The 21,461-nt window shown below is 34.5% G+C and overlaps 2 protein-coding genes across 13 annotated transcripts in view; one reads left to right on the top strand and one right to left on the bottom strand.

The window, feature by feature from the left end:
* WASHC4 (WASH complex subunit 4) overlaps nt 1-21,461 on the top strand; it is an 85,766-nt gene that overhangs the window by 46,414 nt on the left and 17,891 nt on the right. For 2 of the 6 annotated variants that reach the window (XM_036867300.1, XM_036867301.1), the window contains exons 28-33: nt 364-450; nt 2,387-2,534; nt 4,843-4,939; nt 5,529-5,725; nt 6,041-6,140; nt 8,079-8,154. In XM_036867300.1, coding sequence (XP_036723195.1) covers nt 364-450; nt 2,387-2,534; nt 4,843-4,939; nt 5,529-5,725; nt 6,041-6,140; nt 8,079-8,146 — 697 coding nt within the window. In that variant the 3' untranslated portion in view covers nt 8,147-8,154. Of the gene's footprint in view, nt 1-363; nt 451-2,386; nt 2,535-4,842; nt 4,940-5,528; nt 5,726-6,040; nt 6,141-6,898; nt 7,493-8,078; nt 10,732-21,461 lie in introns of those variants that run through there. The other 4 variants (XM_036867298.1, XM_036867303.1, XM_036867299.1 and 1 more) reach the window with 3 other exon arrangements.
* APPL2 (adaptor protein, phosphotyrosine interacting with PH domain and leucine zipper 2) overlaps nt 16,868-21,461 on the bottom strand; it is a 51,185-nt gene continuing 46,591 nt past the window's right edge. For 4 of the 7 annotated variants that reach the window (XM_036867307.1, XM_036867310.1, XM_036867308.1 and 1 more), the window contains 4 exons: nt 20,491-20,527; nt 20,132-20,272; nt 19,280-19,327; nt 16,868-18,008 (listed from right to left, as the gene is read on the bottom strand). In XM_036867307.1, coding sequence (XP_036723202.1) covers nt 17,874-18,008; nt 19,280-19,327; nt 20,132-20,272; nt 20,491-20,527 — 361 coding nt within the window. In that variant the 3' untranslated portion in view covers nt 16,868-17,873. The remainder of the gene's footprint in view (nt 18,009-19,279; nt 19,328-20,131; nt 20,273-20,490; nt 20,528-21,461) is intronic. The other 3 variants (XM_036867306.1, XM_036867309.1, XM_036867305.1) reach the window with 3 other exon arrangements.

The following is a 21,461-nucleotide window of genomic DNA, read 5'->3' on the forward strand; positions in this document are numbered from 1 at the left end:
TTGATATATTTTGAGATCAAATATGGAAGAAAATCATTAATTGTACTAGTTAAATTTTTTCTCAAATTTTAAGACTACAGCAGACCGTTGAAAAGCTTTATTTCTCTTAAAGTTATAGTTAATTTCTTTTATTAGTACAGTTTGTGAATGGTTCTATAGATTACATGATTTTTAAGGATAACTTGATTATTCATATATCTAAAATTCAATTATGGAACTAAAGTGATATTAATAATATAACTGAAATGCAAAATTCTTTCCAAAGATACAGTTGAAAAATTTAGAGTCTTCCAGTACTGCTTTCATATCTGTGTCAATTGCACATATTTAACTTAATAAATTCCTTCCCAAATTCTTATGTAGATTTGTACCTGATCTTGAAGATATTGTAAATTTTGAAGAACTAGTAAAAGAAGAAGGTCTTGCAGAAGAAACATTAAAAGCAGCTAGGTAATCTAATTTTGGAATAATTTAAATTTGGAGATTTAAAAAGTATATGTTCATTTAAATGCTAAAGACAAGGCTAGAGGGTAATATATAAACTTATATGTCAGTGTTTTTACTGTGCAAGTTATGGTCTCAATTTATGAAATATAATGTTTTCAAGACTACAGTATTCTGATGTCTTTCCAACTTCCCTAAAAGGGATCTTCTAGACCATGGTCTCTAATGCATGTGACTGTTGAACACCTGACATGTCTAGTCCGAATTGAAATGTGCTAAAGTGTAAAGTTCATAACTGATTTTGAGGATTTAGTGTTTAAAAAAGAATGCCAAATATCTCATTAATAAAACTAATTTCACTTATTTCTTTGTACTCTTTTTAAATACTTCTATTTGCCAACACATTTCTAGAATACTAGCCCTTCCTTTCATGTAGTCTAGAGCAGCAGTGTCCAGTACAGTAGTCACAACCACATGTAGCTGTTGAATACTGGAAATAGGGCTAATGGGACTAGGGAACTGAATTAAAATTTTTATTTCATTTAAATTTAAACAGCTAATGACTATCTTATTGGACAGTGCAGATCTACAGACTTGAGTAAATAGTGATTTTGGAAAACAATTTAAAACTTGAGAGAGGCATGCAGAATTGTTAAGAAAGTCTTTAGAAAACTAAGTTATATTATTAATATTAATAATTGTAACACTTATTGAATCAGGCATGAAGGGGCACCCCTGGGCAAAGTGGAGACAATTTGAATATCAAAAAGAATAATGGTAGAAATTGCTTACAATACATTGAATTAAAAAAGAAACCGTGAGTATAGTGATAATAAGAAAAGTTGGAGAAGCAGAGGGAAAGTTCCTTTTTACAGTGCTAGCCAGCTAGTAAATATAGAAGGGATGAGAAAATTTAGGGAAAAAAACAGTTTTGCAACCATCCCTGTAATACTTGAAATGAGACAAATCGTCAAAACATTGGGTTCTTAAACATTTTTGGAGAACAGAGTATTCATTCACTATGAAAAAATTATCTCAGAAATTGATTATTAAACACAAAGGGAAAAAAACATCTTCACAATGGAGAGACTGATGTATTCCACCTTAACCAAGTGGTCAAACTTAGCATCACCAGTAACAGGACATGCTGAGATTATAGGGCCCCCTGATGCAGTGTAATGGCAAGTACCTATTTTGTAGTCTCGCCCAAAATGTTTACTCATCAAGTGAAGGAAAGTTCATGGCAGGTGAAGTCATGGAGTTATGAGGTTATGATAATGAATTGATTATCTAAATGGACATTAAGTCTTCCAGAATGATGGAGGAGAACTGGAGTAGGTATCATAGTCCAAGATAAATGTAGAGCAGTGGTTAAAACCGTTACAGATGCCTGCTTTCAGGAGGGGGTAGTTGGATATAGTTGGATCATGTGAGTCTCAAAGGAGAGATTTCTAAGACTGTCTAGTGGTGGGGGAATAATAATTTGAAAGTGGTAATAGCTATACATAAGGGATGTAGGAGAAAAAGCAGCTAATATTTCTGAAGGTTGAGTGGGAAGCTAAGTTCTTCAAAAGGAGATGGGTTTCAGTTGAGGTGAGGAGGTATAGAAGAAGTGTTAGTGAAGAGATTTAAGATGAAAAGGAATTTATTTACAATGAAATGGAATTCTACAGGGCTCACTGTGAGAAGAAGAAATACAAAACTCTGTAAAGTTCCAAGAGACGCTACATATTCTGTTTTAGGGACTAAGTTAATTAAATCATATTGATTAGCCTCTGTCCATAAAAAAATGAGTTCATTCTGAACCCCAAGGAAGTTTACTTAGAAATGTCTTATATTTCATATTTTTGAGTGCTCTCATCTAAACTAATGAGAAGTGGATTTTAAAAGCCACATCTTCTTTTGAGAAAGGAACCAAGTAAATAATTTTTTTGTATTTTAGGCATTTGGATTCAGTCCTCAGTGATCACACCCGAAATTCTGCCGAAGGCACAGAGTATTTCAAAATGCTTGTGGATGTTTTTGCTCCAGAGTTTCGAAGGCCGAAGAATATACATCTCCGAAATTTCTATATCATTGTTCCACCTCTGGTGAGTATTTTTAGATACAAAATGATTTTTTTGAAAAAGTATTAATAAATAGATCCAGTTTTTTTTACAGCAGGAAATGCAAACAGACTATATTGTTGACTTTCTGGTTGTAGATAAAACTAAATGTGGTCTCAGTGAATGCGGTCTAGAATTTTTACTTATTAGCTATGCAGAATGAGACTTATTCATAGTTCAGATAGATTCTTATTTGTTCATAACAGCCAGAGAAATCCTAGTGTGATTAAAATTACTTGAGTATACACTATTTTATATATATATATATATATATATACACACACACACACATACACACACACACACACAAACACCATATAATCTTTGGGCTGAATTATACCATATAATCATTTTAAGTGATTAATATAGACCGTTACAATACGAAGTATTTCTTAAAAGCATACTATTTGAGGACAACTTCTGTCTTTTGGTAGTAAATATGAACATCTAAGCTAAAATTTTAGTGCTTTCTCGTTGTAGTATATGGTATGTTTTGCTCTAATTCTGTAGTTGGCATCTTAAAAATAGCTCAGGTTAACCAAAATCGCAGTGGGGAAAATGGAGTTGAGAGATTAGAGAGGTGTATATTAGCAATAAGAGTTATTTTTCTATAAAGGTTTCTATAACACAGCTCTTTCATAAAAAATTTGTAAATGGATAGCTCTAAAATCTAAATATCACTGAGCACACATAGCTTTTGATTACATCTAACTTTGATTGAGTAATAACTTTTCACGTTGCTGCCTGAATTAACACATATGTTCTAACATATTAGAACCATTATTATCCATTGAAAGTAGCTGATGGCCTATGGACAGCTTTTTTCTTCACGCATTTTCCTTTCTACTGTTTTTTTTTTATATGTTAATTGTTAATGCTCTATTATAATAATTGTTATGTAGCAAAAATGTCCACAGTTATCTGATAGGCATTATCTTTTCATCTTCAGATATGAATATGAAGTGTCAGATTGGAGGCGAGTCTATCTTAGTTATACTTTGATAATAGTGTAGTTAACTCACGGTGAGTTCTCACCATATTTCTTTAATTTGAATTCATGGTAAACAGCAATGGCAAACCATTTGTGGGATTGAGGAAGAGTCTAGTTTTGCAGAGCTGCTGTCAGAATTCAGTTAGTGATGGAGAAAACAAGAGGGATTACAAACACTACAAAGAAGAGAAGTATAGGACGCTATTCTTGTGTCCTTGAGTTTATAATCTAATTCCAGAAAGAAGACAAACATAAATGAGATATCTAAAGAAGATTTAAGTAACAGTTGACAAAGATTTTATAAAATGTGATTAACTGCCAAGTAAGTTTTACAGGCAAAAAAAGTGGAACTTGATAATCTTGTTTCCAATGTAAGCTATTATAGTACTTATCACACTGTACCATAATTATTTTTAATCAGGTCTCTCTCTATCCCAGTGCTGTGCTATCCTTTTGTAGCCCCTAGTGGCTACTTAAATGTAAATTAGTTAAAATTTTATAAAGAAATTCAGTTCAGTTCCTAAGTTTTACCATACACATTTCAAGTGCACAGTGGCCATATGTGGTTAGTGGCTTACTGTATCGGACAATGTAGATACACAGCATTTCTGTCATTGCCAGGAGTGCTGCTCTATAGAGTGTGAACTCTTTGATGGTATTCATTTTTTTATTGTAATTATTTAATAATCCCTGGTATTATTATTATTAAGTTTCAGTAAATATTTGTTGAATAAATGCTATGATTAGATAAGGTATTTCAGAGGAGCTAAACTTTTAGGGAAGTGCTTTTTTGGGGGTAATTTGTTTATCCAAATGACTACTAAGCCTTTTAAACCGAGAATATGGTAAGAAATACTATTGTAGAATGAATTGGGTGGGCAGAAGTAAGGACTGCCATGCTTAAGAGCGCTTGAGCTTTTAAGTAAAGCAGGCCTACTTTTCTGACGACAACTTTGATTTAGAGTATGACTTTAGGCAAGTTACTAAAACCTCTCAAATCTCAGTGCCTTCATTTGTTAAATGTGCATAATATTTTAGAATGAACCATACACAAAAGCACTGTGCTTGGGTTAAGTGGTGATTGAGGGAGTGCTCATATTTAAAGGACTTGGAAAGAAGAGCCATTAAGAGATACTTACACAGATTATGACCTCACCAAGAGGCTATTTATATGAGGGAAATGTTTCAAATCAAAAGGACAGGAGCTTAGAAGAGATCCTGTTTATAATTTTTGAAATGTCTGTTTTAGGAACTGAAGATTTTTTAGCACAATTGTTTCTCTAATATGTTATATCTTTTTAGACCCTCAACTTTGTAGAGCATTCCATTAGTTGCAAGGAGAAATTGAATAAAAAAAATAAAATTGGAGCTGCCTTTACTGATGATGGCTTTGCCATGGGTAAGCTTAGTGGAATTGTTTTCTCATGAATTTTATGTTTACCTTACAATGGATTTTTCAAAATGTTTGCTTGAGAATAGAGCTATGTGCTCTTTGTAGATTTGTTTTTCATGAGCAGTGTTTATTTACTGTTTATGTTTTGGCTGGGTCATCTGATTGACCAGTATTTATACTGTTGTTCATGCTCCTTTGGTATTGCTAATCACTTAGAGTGGTTGGACCTAATTATTTAGGCTTTGTTTCTGTTGTGGTTTTATTTACAGTTTGAGCATCTTGTATTTAGTTTCCCTGTAGCTTCCTAGTTGTCTATTTAGCAGTGGAAGTTTTTCCCCACCCTTACAGCCATGTTATCTCCTGGTGATTTTCATAGCCATGTTATTTCTTCTTGATTGGCCTTTTTTTTTAGTTCTTTATATGTTTTTAAGGAGGAATTAAGCCATGTTGCTAAACTTATTCATTTGTGCTGTAAAATGTAATTTGAAAGAGGGTTAATTCAAAATGGTTAGCTTAATTTTAGGAATTACTGGTGGAGTAGAATATAACTTGTCTACACGTTGTAATTTCGTTTTGGTTTTGCTGGTGACTCTAGGTGTGGCTTATATTCTGAAGCTTTTGGATCAGTACCAGGAATTTGACTCACTTCACTGGTTCCAGTCTGTTAGAGAGAAGTACCTGAAGGAGATAAGAGCAGTTGCTAAGCAACAGAATGTGCAGTCAACTAGTCAGGATGAAAAACTACTACAAACCATGAATCTCACTCAGAAGCGACTGGATGTTTATCTACAGGTAGAGAGTAACAGTCAGATCTGCTTTGACTTTTTAATACCCATTACTTCTTGATCACTGAAGAAACATAAATCATATTGAAACTCCCATTTTAACAAGTGAGATGAATGTAAGAGTATATTTTTAAATGAATGGTATTTAGAAGCCATTTGACTCATATCTTAAAAAATGGGTGGATTACACAGTTCAGTTTCTGTATTTGCGATTTGCACTCACTAGAGCTTTTTAGAAATAATGAGATATTAAATATAATTTTGATGTTTTACTGAAGTAAGTATTTTCAGCTTTTATTTCTAATTTTTTTAATTTACTTAGGAATTTGAATTGCTCTGTTTCTCACTGAGCAGTGCAAGAATTTTCTTCAGAGCTGACAAGACTGCAGCTGAAGAAAACCAAGAAAAGAAAGAGAAAGAAGGTCAGTGAGTGGCTTAAATTTGGAAAGACCAATAAATCTGTCTTTAATAGTAGACACGAATACCCCAATTTATCTAGTCAGACTTTTCTTTTTGAAAAATAATATAGACCTAGAAATGTCTTTTTAAAGAAGTAAAGCCTAAGGGGATCATTTGTGAAACTGAAAAGAAATTTAACATAGTTTATGCATTTTCATTCTGAGATAACTCTTTATTCAGTTCATCTTCTCTTAATTTAAAAAAAATTTACCAAGTTTAGGGTTTTTTCTTTCATCCTTCAACTGTATCAGATAAGAAGGAACAAATTAGAGGAGGAGACTAAATGTTGGCTTAAGTCAGAGCTGCTGATGACTGGACACTGACTGAATGTATGGGGCAGGTGATGAAGGAGACATAAAATAGTCAAGGCCATTTTAGCGTAACAGTAATAGCCTCCGGTGCTCCTCCACAGCCAGGCCTTGGAGAATTAGAGAGCAGTAGAGCCGTAATAGCTGATAGTCATTAAGGAGAGGATTCTGTCCATTATATTCTTTGTGGGTGTAAATTGTTCAGCATTTCATACTTAAGGGACCCTCGTGGTACATTTCTCTCAAATTTGAAATTTAGCAACAATTGTCTCCCCTGAAGAATGGATATTTCCTTTTTTCTGTTATGGAAATTATGTAACTTAGGTTTCCTCTTTGGAAGCTTAAAACTAGGTACAGCAACATGACAGGTTTCATGTTTGCTCTTTTTCCTTTTTCTTACTTGTATTTCACAGATCAAGAATAAAAGATACTTCATAAAACGTGATGTTTTTGTTAATCTTATTTTGCCAGTTAAATTTTAAAATAAATATGTTTTTCACACTGAATAGAGGTGATTCATTTGGGTAGACCACTTATATCAGTTACCCTATTCCCTGTTGATAATGTTCCATCAGTACTATTAGCATATGCAGGCATTTTTGGAATCTAGACTGAATAATAATCATGTTCTTGAAGAATGATTGCCGGCTGTTACCTGGAAGATACTAAATATTTATTAAATAAAAAAATATACATGTTATGTTTGGGTTCATTTAAAAATAATATTTAGCGAAGCCATCTGGAAGAATTTGAGTCAGTATAATCTAAATTGTGAAGACATTGAGTTATTGCTTACGTTCTGCTCAGGCCTTTCATGATGCCAGAACCTTGTCTCCAGCCTAGGTAACTAGGAATATTCTGCAGGTGGATTGCCATTTACTTTAAGGCCTAAAAGCATTAAGACAAAACAAACATTTCAGTCTCAGTGGAGCTCCTGCTTTGGACTGCTGTTCTTAAGGAGCTCTCTAGGGTTTTGGGTAATGTATGTCACCCACATGCCTGATGCTGGGTGGTGGTTCTGTTTTAGGACTCTATTTTAGCTAAAGTTTGCTCAGAGATGTTGTCAAAGTTGCTGAAAACATTAAATAGTTTTTCTCTGTTAATGAAATATATATATATATAACATTTTGCACAAAAGGCAGAAATTCATTTTATCACAGTCATAATAAAAAACTGCATTTAAAAATAAATTATAAATACAATTGGAAAGTTATTCATTCTGGATGATTTTATACATGAACGTGTAACCATGTTTCTATCAATAATAGCACTACAATTTCTTGGCCCAGCTGGGGGAATGTGCAGTGTGAAACCTCAGATGCAGTTTTGCTCTCTCACAATTCTACACTACTATTACAAACCAGTCAAAACGATTACATTTGCAATATTTAGCCTAGATTTCTAAAAAATTAAGGTAAATAAACTACATATAATTTGTGATGTTAGAGAAACATTTGGTGGATGCAGCATTTTCTTAATTTGAAATTTAGCAATATAGTCCTTAATTTTTTTTTTTAGTCCTTAATTTTAGTTACTTAATTCATTTTTTAAAATGAACATAAATATGTCCATTATTTTCACTCATGCTTCCAGAAGAGACTAAAACAAGCAACGGAGACCTGTCCGACAGCACTGTGTCTGCAGATCCTGTAGTCAAATGATACTGATGGTATGCGTTGCCCCTATGAAATCATCAGAATTGTATATGAAATGGATGTTAATAAGCTAATAACCAAGTGTTTCCTGGGTCACATCTCTGGGAAATATTTAGATGCTGCAACTCTCTAAGGCAGTGCTCTAAAGTTAAGTCCATTCTTCTTCCGAAGGCTCTACTTTTCAAAGGTTGAGAATGAGATTTAAAAATCAGATTTTTGTCTGGACTTTGGCTAGATGTGCCTGGGAACAGTTATTTGAAATGAAGTTTTAGAAGGGTTAACTTAAATTCCTAAACTGCCACCTCAGACCTCTTGTAATCTACATGAATGTTTATAATTTGTATTTGTATAGGTCTTTGATCCATATTTGTCTCAGTCATTGGAAATTCAGTGCATATACTATGTACAGCCAGTAATGTTTAAACAAAAGGAATTGAGCCTGAAATTCATGAAGCATACATTTCAATATTCTTATAAAAGGGATATATGAAGATGGTTTTGATACTAGAGGTGAGGCACAAGTGTTACGTACCCTTTTTGTACAGTGTGAACTGATTCATTGTTAATTTCATGTGGCTCACAAGAGCTGCTGCTGTCTGTGGTGAGATATTTTATAACTAGTTTACATTGCTTTGAGAACATTTAACCTCCAAAAACTGCTTTAAATTTAAGATTTACTTAATACTCAAGGGGAAGAAGATACAGATAAAGCCATAGAGTCCTGCTTGAAGCTTTACTTTTGGCTGAAGGCATTATGTATGATAGCAGAGAAAATTGAATGAATTCTTATTTCTACATCCAAACTCAGGTTTCTTCTACATTAGGTTGAACTGAAGTCTTGATGATGGTTTGGGCAGACTTTTTCTTTAAACCAAGTATAATCTAAGAAATCAGATTAAGCACTGTGCAGGCTTTTAAAAAATTAACCACTGTGAGAATAAAGTTCTAATAAACTAAATCACTTACTGATTTAAAAGGTAAAGATTTTGAGTAAATTTAATTCCTGGCAAGCTATTAGCTTTATTTTTGTAAAGATTATATCAGTTAAATGGTTAATCATGGCCTATAGTCTTTTAATATAATACAATGATACCTTTACAGTGAAGACAAAAAAGTTTAAAACTTTATGTGTAATACTAACATCATTTTAGGAAATACTTGATTTTTCCATTGCACTTGCCTATTAAGCATTTCTTTGGGTAAATCCTGCAAGTAATTCTAACATTGTTGTTTGATTTCCAGCTTTTGGAACGGGTGTACAATGCCCTGTGTGTATTCATTGATCACAGTCAGGGTAACTTTCCCAGCTCAAGATAACACTTTCACTGTTAAAGTTCAGAAGAAACAGAATAGGTAGGAAGTGTTTTTTGTTTATTATGTAAACATGACTTACAGAGTTATGTACAATGGATGGATTAAAGGCATTTAATATTTGTAATTTGTACTAACTGTAGAAATGGCCCTAAAGCATGCTGCATAATTAATAATTTATATTTTCATTATTGTAAATGTTTATATTAATGATATTGCATTTGATTGTATCAAATTGGTCACCATTTCATAGCAACAGTATTGTTTTTTCTGTTTTTCTTCTCTAACTTCCCTAAAATCATCTCCTTTAATAGAGATAGAAATTCTAAATAGAAGAGAATCAGATGTCTCTGTCATTATCCCCACACATGTCAGTTATTTTATCAATACTACATAGAGTTCACATTGCTGACTCCATGGATACCTACAATTGAGAAAAATGTGACAGATTATTATTTTGCCTTTAGTTCAAAATAATGTCACTGCAGTCTGGATGAGGTATAATAAGTTTACTTTTTTGAAATAAAATCTCTGAAAAGATTAAGCATATTTAAATGCTGTTAAAAGTGCAGAGCAACAGGGCTTGAGTGTTTTACACCTAAGTTGATGTACACATTTAGATGACAGTTTTCCTTGCTAATGTATTAATGTTAATATTCTCATTTTTTTCAGACATAACTGCAGTTTAAAAATCAGTGTGAGCATTTGTTGTAAACTCACAGAAAACTTAATGTTCAAATTCTCAGGAATTAAGGACTAACCATAATATTGTCAGTTCTAATTAAATTTTATAAAAGATGGCAAGTTTGTTATCTCCGTTAAGTGGGGCTTTCCTCTTCCCCAGTTCTAAGAGAATACAATATGCATTGATATAATAGAACATTAATAAATACAATTTCAAAAATTTACTTCCTCTGGATGTTTATGTTCAAAATTGAATGTCTTAAACCAGTAGTTCTTAATATTGATCTTTTTGGAGTTCCCTTTGATCTAATAGTGTGTGGAATCTCTTTAAAAAAATACTTGCTTGCACATAGGCAAAATTTCAAGTATAAAACTGGTACTGGCTCCTCTTTGTATCCCAGGTGGACTTATTTTCTTTCCTTTTTATATTCTTAATCTTTCTGTTGCTTGCTATTTTCAAATAAAAGAACCCACATGAATGTTTAATTTTAAATCTTAATCCTGGGAAGGGATCATTAGTTTGCAATGCTGTAGTGCCATCTGCAGTCATGACTTGAACTGAAACAATCATAATAAAGGAGAGCCTTTTAAATACTGTGCTGGAGAAAATGTTCTTGCTCAGAAAGTCTGATTGCTGCTCCTTCTCTTCTGAGGAGAAAAGTTTGTAAGGTTGTGGGAAAGATGAGACAATACCATCACATACATTGTCACGTTACTCTTTTATGGATTGGCCAAACGTAAAAGGTAGACTTTAACCAATTTTAATAATTTTAGTTCTTCTTCCAGCTTAAGGTGCAGAAGTTTCAGACTGATGGTATACCTTTTCTTAAGAAAGATTTAATGCTACAGTTTTTTGTTTTTAGATGTTAGGAACAATTTAACAGGTTGTCAAAGACTTCAGTTTTAAAAAAGGAATCCAGAATAAGTGGCTCTGTAGAGATTACGTGAAGTCATAGGACTATGCAGTGAACTCAAAGATGGTGATAGCAAAATGAGAGTTTGGTTTATACAAAAAGTTCTTATATACTGTATGAAAGGTCGATTTGGACAAGTATATGGATATTTCCCTCTATTGTAATAGTTTGGTTCTTCTTTACCACCTAGTTTACCGGATAGCGCTGGTTGTTCCTATCAGTGGAGACATACTCAGGAAAGTAGATGAAATTTATCTCCCAATCAGTGCAGATCTGATGTCGTAATTCTGGGATCACCTTTAAGGACTGTACATTCTGTAGTGTAGGTAAGATCTGTGTGTACTGACACGTTCTTTGGTAATGCCCTCATTATTATTAACGTGAGGGAAAAAAAGTTAGCACTTCTGTACCCAGAAGCACCACCTATATAAAATTAGTATTACAGTAATCATTTCAGAATGTGTACAAAAGGTAATAAGGCATTAAAGATGCACTTTTAAGTTGATGTAATTATTGAATATCAGAATAATCTTCAAAGATTAATGTACTGAGAGGAGCGTTTGGAGATTGGTTTTCTCTGTGTGCTAGTAACATAGCACATAGTGGTTAGAAGCACAGATTTTGGAGCCAGACTGTGATTTGAATCCTGATTTGCTGCTTACAAGGTTACTTAACCTTTCTGTGCTTCATTTCCTCAGGCATAAAATGGTGTAATAATATAGCTCATAGATTGTTTGAGGATTTAATTTGTATAAAGCGCTTTATTAGGAAACTAACTACTATAAATATTAGCTATTATTATCATTGCTCTTACAAGCAGAAATACACTTGTCATATAATTATTAGCTGTTGAAAAGTTTGAAGATAAACTGTCTGTATTTGAGTTGGTCTTATAAAAACTATTTCTTTTTAAATGGTTCAGCTAAGTGTTGACAATGTAAGGCAGGTCCTGCTCTTCCCTAACGGTAGTTCTGACAGGTGGCTAAACAACCAAAGGCAATGCTGGGAAATGAAAATTGGTGAGGCTAGCTTATTTATCCCAGGGATGCAAGGATTCTTCAATATATGCAAATCAATCAATGTGATACACCTATATTAACAAATTAAGGAATAAAAACCATATGATCATCTCAACAGATGCAGAAAAAGCTTTTGACAAAATTCAATACCTATTTATGATAAAAAACTCTCCAGAAAATGGGCAAAGAGGGAACCTAAACATAATAAAGGCCATATATGACAAACCCACAGCAAGCATCATATTCAGTGGTGAAAAACTGGAAGTATGTCCACTAAGATCAGGAACAAGACAAGGATGTCCACTCTCACCACTCTTATTCAACATAGGTTTGGAAGTCCCTAGCCACAGCAATCAGAGAAGAAAAAGAAATAAAAGGAATACAAATTGGAAAAGAAGAAGAACTGTCACTGTTTGCAGATGACATGATACCATACATAGACAATCCTAAAGATGCCACCAGAAAACTACCAGAACTAATCAATGAATTTGGTAAGGTTGCAGGATACAAAATTAATGCACAGAAATCTGGCATTCCTATACATCAACAACGAAAAATCAGAAGGAGAAATTAAGGAAACACTCCCATTTACCACTGCAACAAAAAGAATAAAATACCTAGGCATAAACCTGCCTAAGGAGTCAAAAGACTTGTACTCAGAAAACTATAAAATGCTGATGAAAGAAATCAAAGATGACATAAACAGATGGAGAAATATACCATGTTCTTGGATTGGAAGAATCAATATTGTGAAAATGACTATACTACCCAAAGCAATCTACAGATTCAATGCAATCCCTATCAAACTACCAATGGCATTCTTCACAGAATTAGAACAAAAAATTTTCCAATTCGTATGGAAACACAAAAGACCCCCCAAATAGCCAAAGCAATCTTGTGAAAGAAAAACGGAGTTGGAGGAATCAGGCTCTCTGACTTCAAACTATACCACAAAGCTACAGTAATCAAGACAGTATGGTACTGGCACAAAAACAGAAATATAGATCAATGGTACAGGATAGAAAGCCCAGAGATAAACCCACACACGTATGGGCACCTAATTTACAACAAAGGAGGCAAGAACATACAATGGAGAAAAGACTGCCTCTTCAATAAGTGGTGCTGGGAAAACTGGACAGCTACATGTAAAAGAATGAAATTAGAACACTCCCTAACACCATACACAAAAATAAATTCCAAATGGATTAAAAGACTTAAATATAAGACCAGACACTATAAAACTCTTAGAGGAAAACATAGGAAAAACACTCTTTGACATAAACCACAGCAAGATCTTTTTTGACCCACCTCCTAGAGTAATGGAAATAAAAACAAAAATAAACAAATGGGACTTAAAAGCTTTTGCACAGCAAAAGAAACCATAAACAAGACAAAAACACAAGCCTCAGAATGGGAGAAAATGTTTGCAAATGAAACAATAGACAAAGGATTAATCTCCAAAATATACAAACAGCTCATGGAGCTCAATATCAAAAAAACAATCCAGTTAAAAAATGGGCAGAAGACCTAAATAGACATTTTACCAAGGAAGACACACAGATGGCCAAGAGGCACATGAAAAGATGCTAAACATCACTTATTACTAGTGAAATGCAAATCAGAACTACAATGAGATATTACCTCATGCCGGTCGTCGGAATGGCCATTATCAATAAATCTAGAAACGATAAATGCTGGAAAGGGTGTGGTGAAAAGGGAACCCTCCTGCACTGTTGGTGGGAATGTAAATTGATACAGCCACTATGGAAAACAGTATGGAGGTTCCTTAAAAAAAACTAGAAATAGAACTACCATATGACCCAGCAATCCCACTACTGGGCATATACCCTGAAAAAACCATAATTGAAAAAGAGACATGTACCACAGTGTTCGTGCAGCACTATTTACAATAGCCAGGACATGGAAACAACCTAAATGTCCACCAACAGATGAATGGATAAAGAAGATGTGGCACATATATACAATGGAATATTACTCAGCCATAAAAAGAAACGAAATTGAGTTATTTGTAGTGAGGTGGATGGACCTAGTCTATACAGAGTGAAGTCAGTCAGAAAGAGAAAAATACCGTATGCTAACACATATATATGGAATCTAAAAAAAAGGTTCTGATGAACCTAGGGGCAGGACAGGAATAAAGAGGTAGACATAGAGAATGGACTTGACATGGGGAGTGGGAAGGGGAAGCTGGGACAAGGTGAGAGGGTAGCACTGACATATATACACTACCAAATGTAAAATGGATGGCTAGTGGGAAGCTGGTGCATAGCACAGGGAGATCAGCTCGGTGCTTTGTGACCACCTAGAGGGGTGGGATAGGGAGGGTGGGAGGGAGACACAAGAGGGAGGAGATATGGGGACTTGTGTATTCATATGGCTGATTCACTTTGTTGTACAACAGAAACTAACAGTATTGTGAAGCAATTACACTCCAATAAAGAAAGATCTACTAAAAATAAAATGCATGCTTAAATCTTCAAAAAAAACAATCTCATTTTCCACCCTCCCACCTTTCATTTACATGGCACTTATTTTCAGAGGGCCTTAATGTGCATTAACACACATTTCAGTTAAGGTGAAAGTCACCCACTCTTTCTAAACTTAAAAATTTTATTAAAAAATATGATGCATGTACAAAAGAGTATATAATATGTAATGTACTGTTTAGTGAATGAAACTAGAATGCTTGTGTAGCCACCAGGTAGGTTAAGAGCTTATTGCTACCAACTTAGGCGCTCCCATTATTCCTCCTCAGGTCTTGGCTCCCCTTTCTACTGCAGAGGAAACCACAGTGCACTGTGCTTTTCTTTGGGGTTACAACCATCTATATTTTTTAAAATATGGTGTTTTGCATGTTTTTGTAAAGTTAATATAAATGTATTGACTTCTTTAATTCATTGTCATTTTTTAAATTCATCAGTGTTGATGCATATAGCTATATAGTTTATTTAGCTTTATTTCCCTCATATTGTGTTATATTTAGTCTGTAGGTAAGATTTGGGTTATTTCCAAATTTGGGATACTATGAATAGTGCTGCTGTAATCATCATTGCACATGTTTCTGGGTACGTGTGTTGAGTTTCTGCAGTGTCACAAATGAATCTCCTAGGTGGTAGGGCCAGGTGTACCTGCAAGTTCATTGGAGAGAATGCTAAACTGTTCTCCTATCCCAGCAGTAGGTGAGATTATTCCTCATTGTTCCATCCCTACCAGCAGCTTAATTTCTGCAGTCTGTAGTCAGTATCTGTGTGGTTTTAATTTGCATTTCCTTGATTTTTATATGATTGAACATATTTCTGTTTAAGAGCCCTTTTTATTTTTTATTTTATGAAATGCCTTCATGACTTCTATTTTTTTTTTCAATTTATCTTTTTCTTACTAATTGTAGGAATATTTTGTATATTCTGGATACTAATTTTTGTTGGTCATATGTGCTTGCTGAATATGCTCAGTTAATTTTGTGTTTTCATTCTGTGTTTTTTTGTGAAGTTAGTTTTAATGTATTGGATTTCAGTCTTTTGGTTTTTCATGATTTGCAGGCTTTGTGGCTTAGTTAAGCCACACTGTTTTGTTTTGGTTTTTTTGGGTAATACAGTCGATTTACAATATTGTGCTAGTTTCAGGTGTACAGCAAAGTGATTCATTTATATATCAATATTTTTTTCAAATTATTTTCCATTATAGGTTATTACAAGATATTGAATATAGTTCCCTGTGCTATACAGTAAATCCTTGCTGCTTATCTATTTTACATAGAGTAGTTATATATATACTAGTATTTGTTATTCCCATATTCCTCATTTATCTACCCCACCCTGCCTTCCCCTTTGGTAAAGTTTGTTTTCTTGTCTTAGTCTTTTTCTGTTTATAGATTTATTTATATTATTTTTTAGATTCCACATATAAGTGATAACATGATATTTGTCTTTCTCTGACTGACTGACTTCACTAAGTATAATATTATCTGGATCCATCCATGTTGCTGCAAATGCCAATATTTCATTCTTTTTTTATAGCCGAATAATATTCCATTGTGTGTGTTTGTGTGTGTGTATTTATATATATGCACACCACATCTTTTTAAGCCAGTTGTCTGTTGATGGCACCTGGGTTGTTTCCATGTCTTGGCTATTGTAAATAGTGCTGCCTGCATGTATCTTTTAAAATTAGTTTCCATCTTTTCCAGATATATACCCAGGAGTGGGATTGCTGGATCATATGGTAGCTCTGTTTGTTTAGTCTTTTTTCCGTAGGCCACACATTATTAAAATTTTTTTAATTAAAAAAACTGATTGCAGTTTCTAACAATGTTGTTCTCCTCCCATCCTGAACAATTCTAAGCAAGAATTCAGGGGACTGACAGGGCTCTTGAAGCCTGTCAGAACTTACTGATCTACTATGATTACGATATAGAAATTTATAAGACATTAGTTAACACTGAACTGATGATTTTATGGTGTATAATTTCATACTGTTTGTTTTGACTAGCTCACTGTGTCTCTGACGGTGCACACATTATAAAAGTGGATTCCTCAGTTAAACCCTTTAACCTAATTTTGAGTTGCAAAAGTTACCTTATTAATCCACCATTTTAAGAGCAGCACCTTTTAAAAACTTGGCATTGAGATCACGTTATTCCACTCATGTTGCATAGTACATCCCCTCTGCTGTGATTTCAGTATGATGTCCTGGTTTTCTTTTGGGAATTAACTGTTAAAGCTACAGAACCAACTTTAGTTTCTTTTCAGGGATGTTCTAGAAAATAACCACAAAAAGCAGAAGAAACAAAGATAGTTTTATTTGCTAGCTTTTATTGCTAGGTTAATTTATTACAAAGAAAGTGATATTTCTGTTGAACTTTGTTATAATTAAACATACTGTACCAATTAAAGATAATTATACTTGTTTCCTAGTGGGCTGGGATGCCTGGAACCAGACATGTCAGGGTGGAAAAAGGAACTTTTATACCAAGCCCCATGGCCAGCTGTGCTTCAAGTGAGTTTTAAAGTTAATTGGTCCCTTCTTTAAGGAGGGTCTGGCTCAGAAGAAACAGGAATTGGTAGAGCTGCACCCTGTCCATGGTGATCCGCCCCTAAAAACAGTATCTAAAGGACCATAAACTTCTGAATGCTGGTTCATTAAGGTTCCACTGTAAAACTAAACATCTTTTGTGGTACTCATCTGCTTGTCTTTTTATTGCATGATGTTTGAACAATTACCAAAACTAGACCTGCATTTCTGCTAGTGCTCGAGCCTCAAAGCACAGGGCTCATCACCTAACTGCACAAATTAATGCTATTCGGCCCAATTATGAGATAAACTTGATTATAAATATACAATTTTCAGAATGACAGGCACTTAAAGCTCATTAAGTAAAATACAAAAATAGATTATATTAATAGGAAATATTTAGTGTTTATCAAATTATAAATCTAGGCTTTTACCATTTTTTGAAAAGATACTGGAAACTGAAAAGAGATGACACTGAAATAAAGTGAACAATGAATTTTTTCCATAGCTTTCATTCTGAGCGCTGAACAATGCAATCTAAGAAAAGGACTTACCACAAAGCACCTAAAATAACATTTGTAGATGGGTATGTTGTCAACCATTTCTTACTGTTTCCCTCCCAAGTCTCAGTATCAAGGCATCAATAGTACGTTCCACAAGCGGCTGTCAGCATTCTGAAACCAAGTGGTGTGCCTGTATGTATCAGAGAAGTTGAAAACCCTTAAGGAGGTAGCTCTCCTTCCTGGGTGCTCTTCACCCAAAGGCGCAAGAAGGTTATGCTTCAGATTCTGCGCCTCTATTTTCACTTGGACTTCCATCATTGTCATCTGGTTGATCGTTTAACAGTACATATTTTCCATCATTGGTTAGTGGTATGGACAGCATTAATTGAGCCAATGCTTCTGGATCCTGAAGTTATGGGAGTTTAAGAAGGAGAAAAGAAAATGCTTAAAATGCACTTAAAACCCCTTTGGCTTGGCCGTCACTATGTTCTGTAATGTAGCCTCATTCCTTCTGACTCGTCTGTGTGCGCCTTCAGGTGGGTCTCCTTGAATCTCTAAAGAAACCCTCAATTGAATTACTTCCTCCAGAAACTAGGCCTAGTTTCTACCTCTCAGCCAAAATATCATTTACATAGCCAACTCAGAATCATCTTTCTGGAAAGAGTCCAGAGAGGAACTTCCCTCACAACTTTGACCTTTAAACTCATTCTTTTCCTTTTACTCTATACCAAGAGTTGGCAAACTATGGCCATTTGGCTCACCACCTGTTTTTATAAATGAAGTTTTACTGGAACATAGCCATGCCAATTCATTTACATACTATGGCAGCTTTTGTGTTAACAGCAGAGTTGAGTACTTGGCAACAGAGATACTAAGCTGAGAAAGGTTTATTATCTGGCCCTTTACAGAAAGTTTGCCAACTCTGATCTACACCATAAAATACAAACTTGCAGGGCTTGCTATTTTTTCATTATGTTGGTCTTAGTCCTTGATCTGTCTGCCCCTCCCTGATAGATCAGAATTGCACAAATATGATACCCAGTAGCTATTCAATACACGTTACTATTTACATTAATTAAAAATTAAAAATCCAGTTCCTTAGTCACACTAGCCACGTTTCAATCTGCATATTAAATAGATCTTTTCCATTACTGCAGAAAGTTCTACTGGACAGTGCTGAACCAGAAGCCCCTTGTTCACTGCTGTAATTCCAGGGTTTTTCTTATACAAAATTTAATCTCAAAAATTAGTTGGGTAAATGAAAGATTGCAAACTGCTGAAAGACAGGTCTGAGAGTCTTCATTACCAATAAGCTTCCAGGTAACGTCTCAATGTTGCTGGGCCTGTGACCACTCTGAGGAGAAAGGCCTTAGAGCGCATGGTAGATGCTGAGGTTTGTACCCGCTTAATTTGAAAGAAAGGAAATCTAGCCAACAACAACAGCAAACAAAAAAACTGATAAAACAGTAGGAGGTGCAGCAGTGATACTAAGAACTCTACGTGTCACCAGTGACCATGGAACTAGCTGGTCAAAAATGCCTGGTAGTTAGAAGGCTTAAAAGGAAATCCCAAACTTGGCCACCCTGCCTAGTGAGCATCATTTCTCTTTTTGAGAGAAATCTAAGTGTAAAGATAGCCTTTGAATTGTTGTTAAACCAGCACTAAAATGCACCTTACCTTCTGAACCTCAATGATTTCTTTTCCCAAATTAATAGCATAACATATCTGCAAAAGACAAGAAAAGTAGTGTTTGGCAAAGGCAGAAAAGGATGAAGAATTTTAGAAAGAAATGTGATTATGAGAGTACGGCGAGGTCACTGTCTGCTCACGTCAGCGTGGGGACAGAGGACCTGGCTGTAGAAGACTCAGCACACAGGGCTCTGAACACTAGCGTCCACCTGTCCTGGTCGCCTGTTGCCGGTTTGTGCGTACAAAAAATATCCAGGTTAAGTGAAAACTGAAGGTATTAAATCGTTTAAAGTTCTTACCGGGATACTTTTTTCCTTTCTCTCTTAACCATATTTAACCACTGCACGTTCATACACAGTGGTAAACAGATACTTCCTGAAAGAAGGGTTGATTCATTTTGATTAATTCTAAGTAGTGAATGCAGTTTTTCATACTAAAGAAAAGAACAGTTTAGATGTACTTTCCTGACATCTGCTTCCTTGGTTTGCTCTCTTGAGAACAGATTTTCTCCATTGTAACTTTTCCTTTAATTTTTTAAAAAAGAATAAATTTGAGGGGAACTGCTTTAAACATTTCCTGATATCTCTACTAAACACTTACATTTCACCATTAAAGTTCTTCATTCACTCTATTTTGGTTGATATATATTTTCCATAAGGATATTATACTCCAGTTTTCTTTCAGTGGGGCCTTACTGGAGGTATTATTATCTAAACTACTCAATGGGGACCTGAAGAACAGTCAACTAAATATCCAGGGGGGTTGTGTAAAATAACCCTTTAAGTATCTTTGTTTGAGCTGAAATATTATGGAATCTTAAGATGAAGAAAATAACAATACCTTTTCTCCTTCTGAGTTGCTTTCAAAAACATATGTGCTCAGGGACTCTCCGCCTGTGGATTCGGGCATGCGGACCACAAAGCCAACCAGTCTCTTGTTTTCTTGATGAGCAGCAAACTGGGTGACACTGGTGAGTTCAAACTAAAAAAAAACAGGAATAGACCTAATATCACACAACAAACTGGAATTAAAAAAACAGACAAGATCATTCTCCATGGCAAAAGTCATGAAAAAAGTGCACTATTAGTGACATTTAATTTGGCAAATAAAATTTACTAAGTGCCTACTTTGTGTTTCAGGTGGCTACAAAGATGAATTAAGGAGTAATCACTGAAATTAGCATGCATGAGGGTACTTACATTGGCCCTTGTTACTTGAGTCTGAGGATCTATCAACCTGAAATTTTAAGAGATTCATTGTATCACAAATGTTGGATAAAATTATATCCTTAGATGAGTTTGTACAAGTTCAGAATAAAATCACACAAAACCCCTCGAAATATGAAAATATAAGACCTAGTTGAGGGCGAGGTGAGATTGCTCCATGTGACGATCCAAAGGGAACATGTGCCATGATTTCTGCCTTTGTTGAACCTGTGTAGTTAAACCTCAGGGTATCTTTAATGGAAGATGATAGCAAATAGAGACTTTCACAGTATTTTAGTGCTTATCCAAAAAGGCTGCATTATCATTCTCTAGAAAATTCTCCAGAAAATTAATGTGGATGGATCTTATTCCGTACAGCCTCCATCTCAGCACTATCAGTCTGTTTCCCTTAAAGTACTGGATGAATGGATACTTCTAAGTTTAACCATTTTTTTTTAAAACATGGGGTAGAGGTGAGACAACAGTGAAGGGATTTTAACAAAACTATTCCCTTATCGGTTTGGGTGCAGGAGGAGTCACTTTAAGAAGGTATTCTACATGAATTCTTTAACAACATTTTAAGCATCATCAGTGTCTCTGAGAAAATGAACTGCATTAGAGAATTTAATGTTATTTTATATATAGGTAAAAATTTCTACTTTCTAACACATGGTATTGTGTATATAAATTATTATTGATTTGCTATAAGTTTCATAAGTGAAAGCAAAGAATCTGTTAAAAAGATGGTTATAATTCTGTTTATATGAAATGTCCAGAATAGGCAAATCTATTGAAACAGCAAGATTAGTGGCTAGGGCTGAGCAGCTTGCAGGGGAAAAGGGAATGACTACTAACAGGTATGGGTTTTCTTTGGGGGGATGATGAAAATGTTCTAAAACTGTTTGTGGTGATGGTTGCACAAATCTGAATATACTAAAAAACACTCTAAAGGGGCGAATTGTACA

This window comes from Balaenoptera musculus, chromosome 10 (genome assembly GCF_009873245.2).
Source record: "Balaenoptera musculus isolate JJ_BM4_2016_0621 chromosome 10, mBalMus1.pri.v3, whole genome shotgun sequence".
NCBI lineage: Eukaryota > Metazoa > Chordata > Mammalia > Artiodactyla > Balaenopteridae > Balaenoptera > Balaenoptera musculus.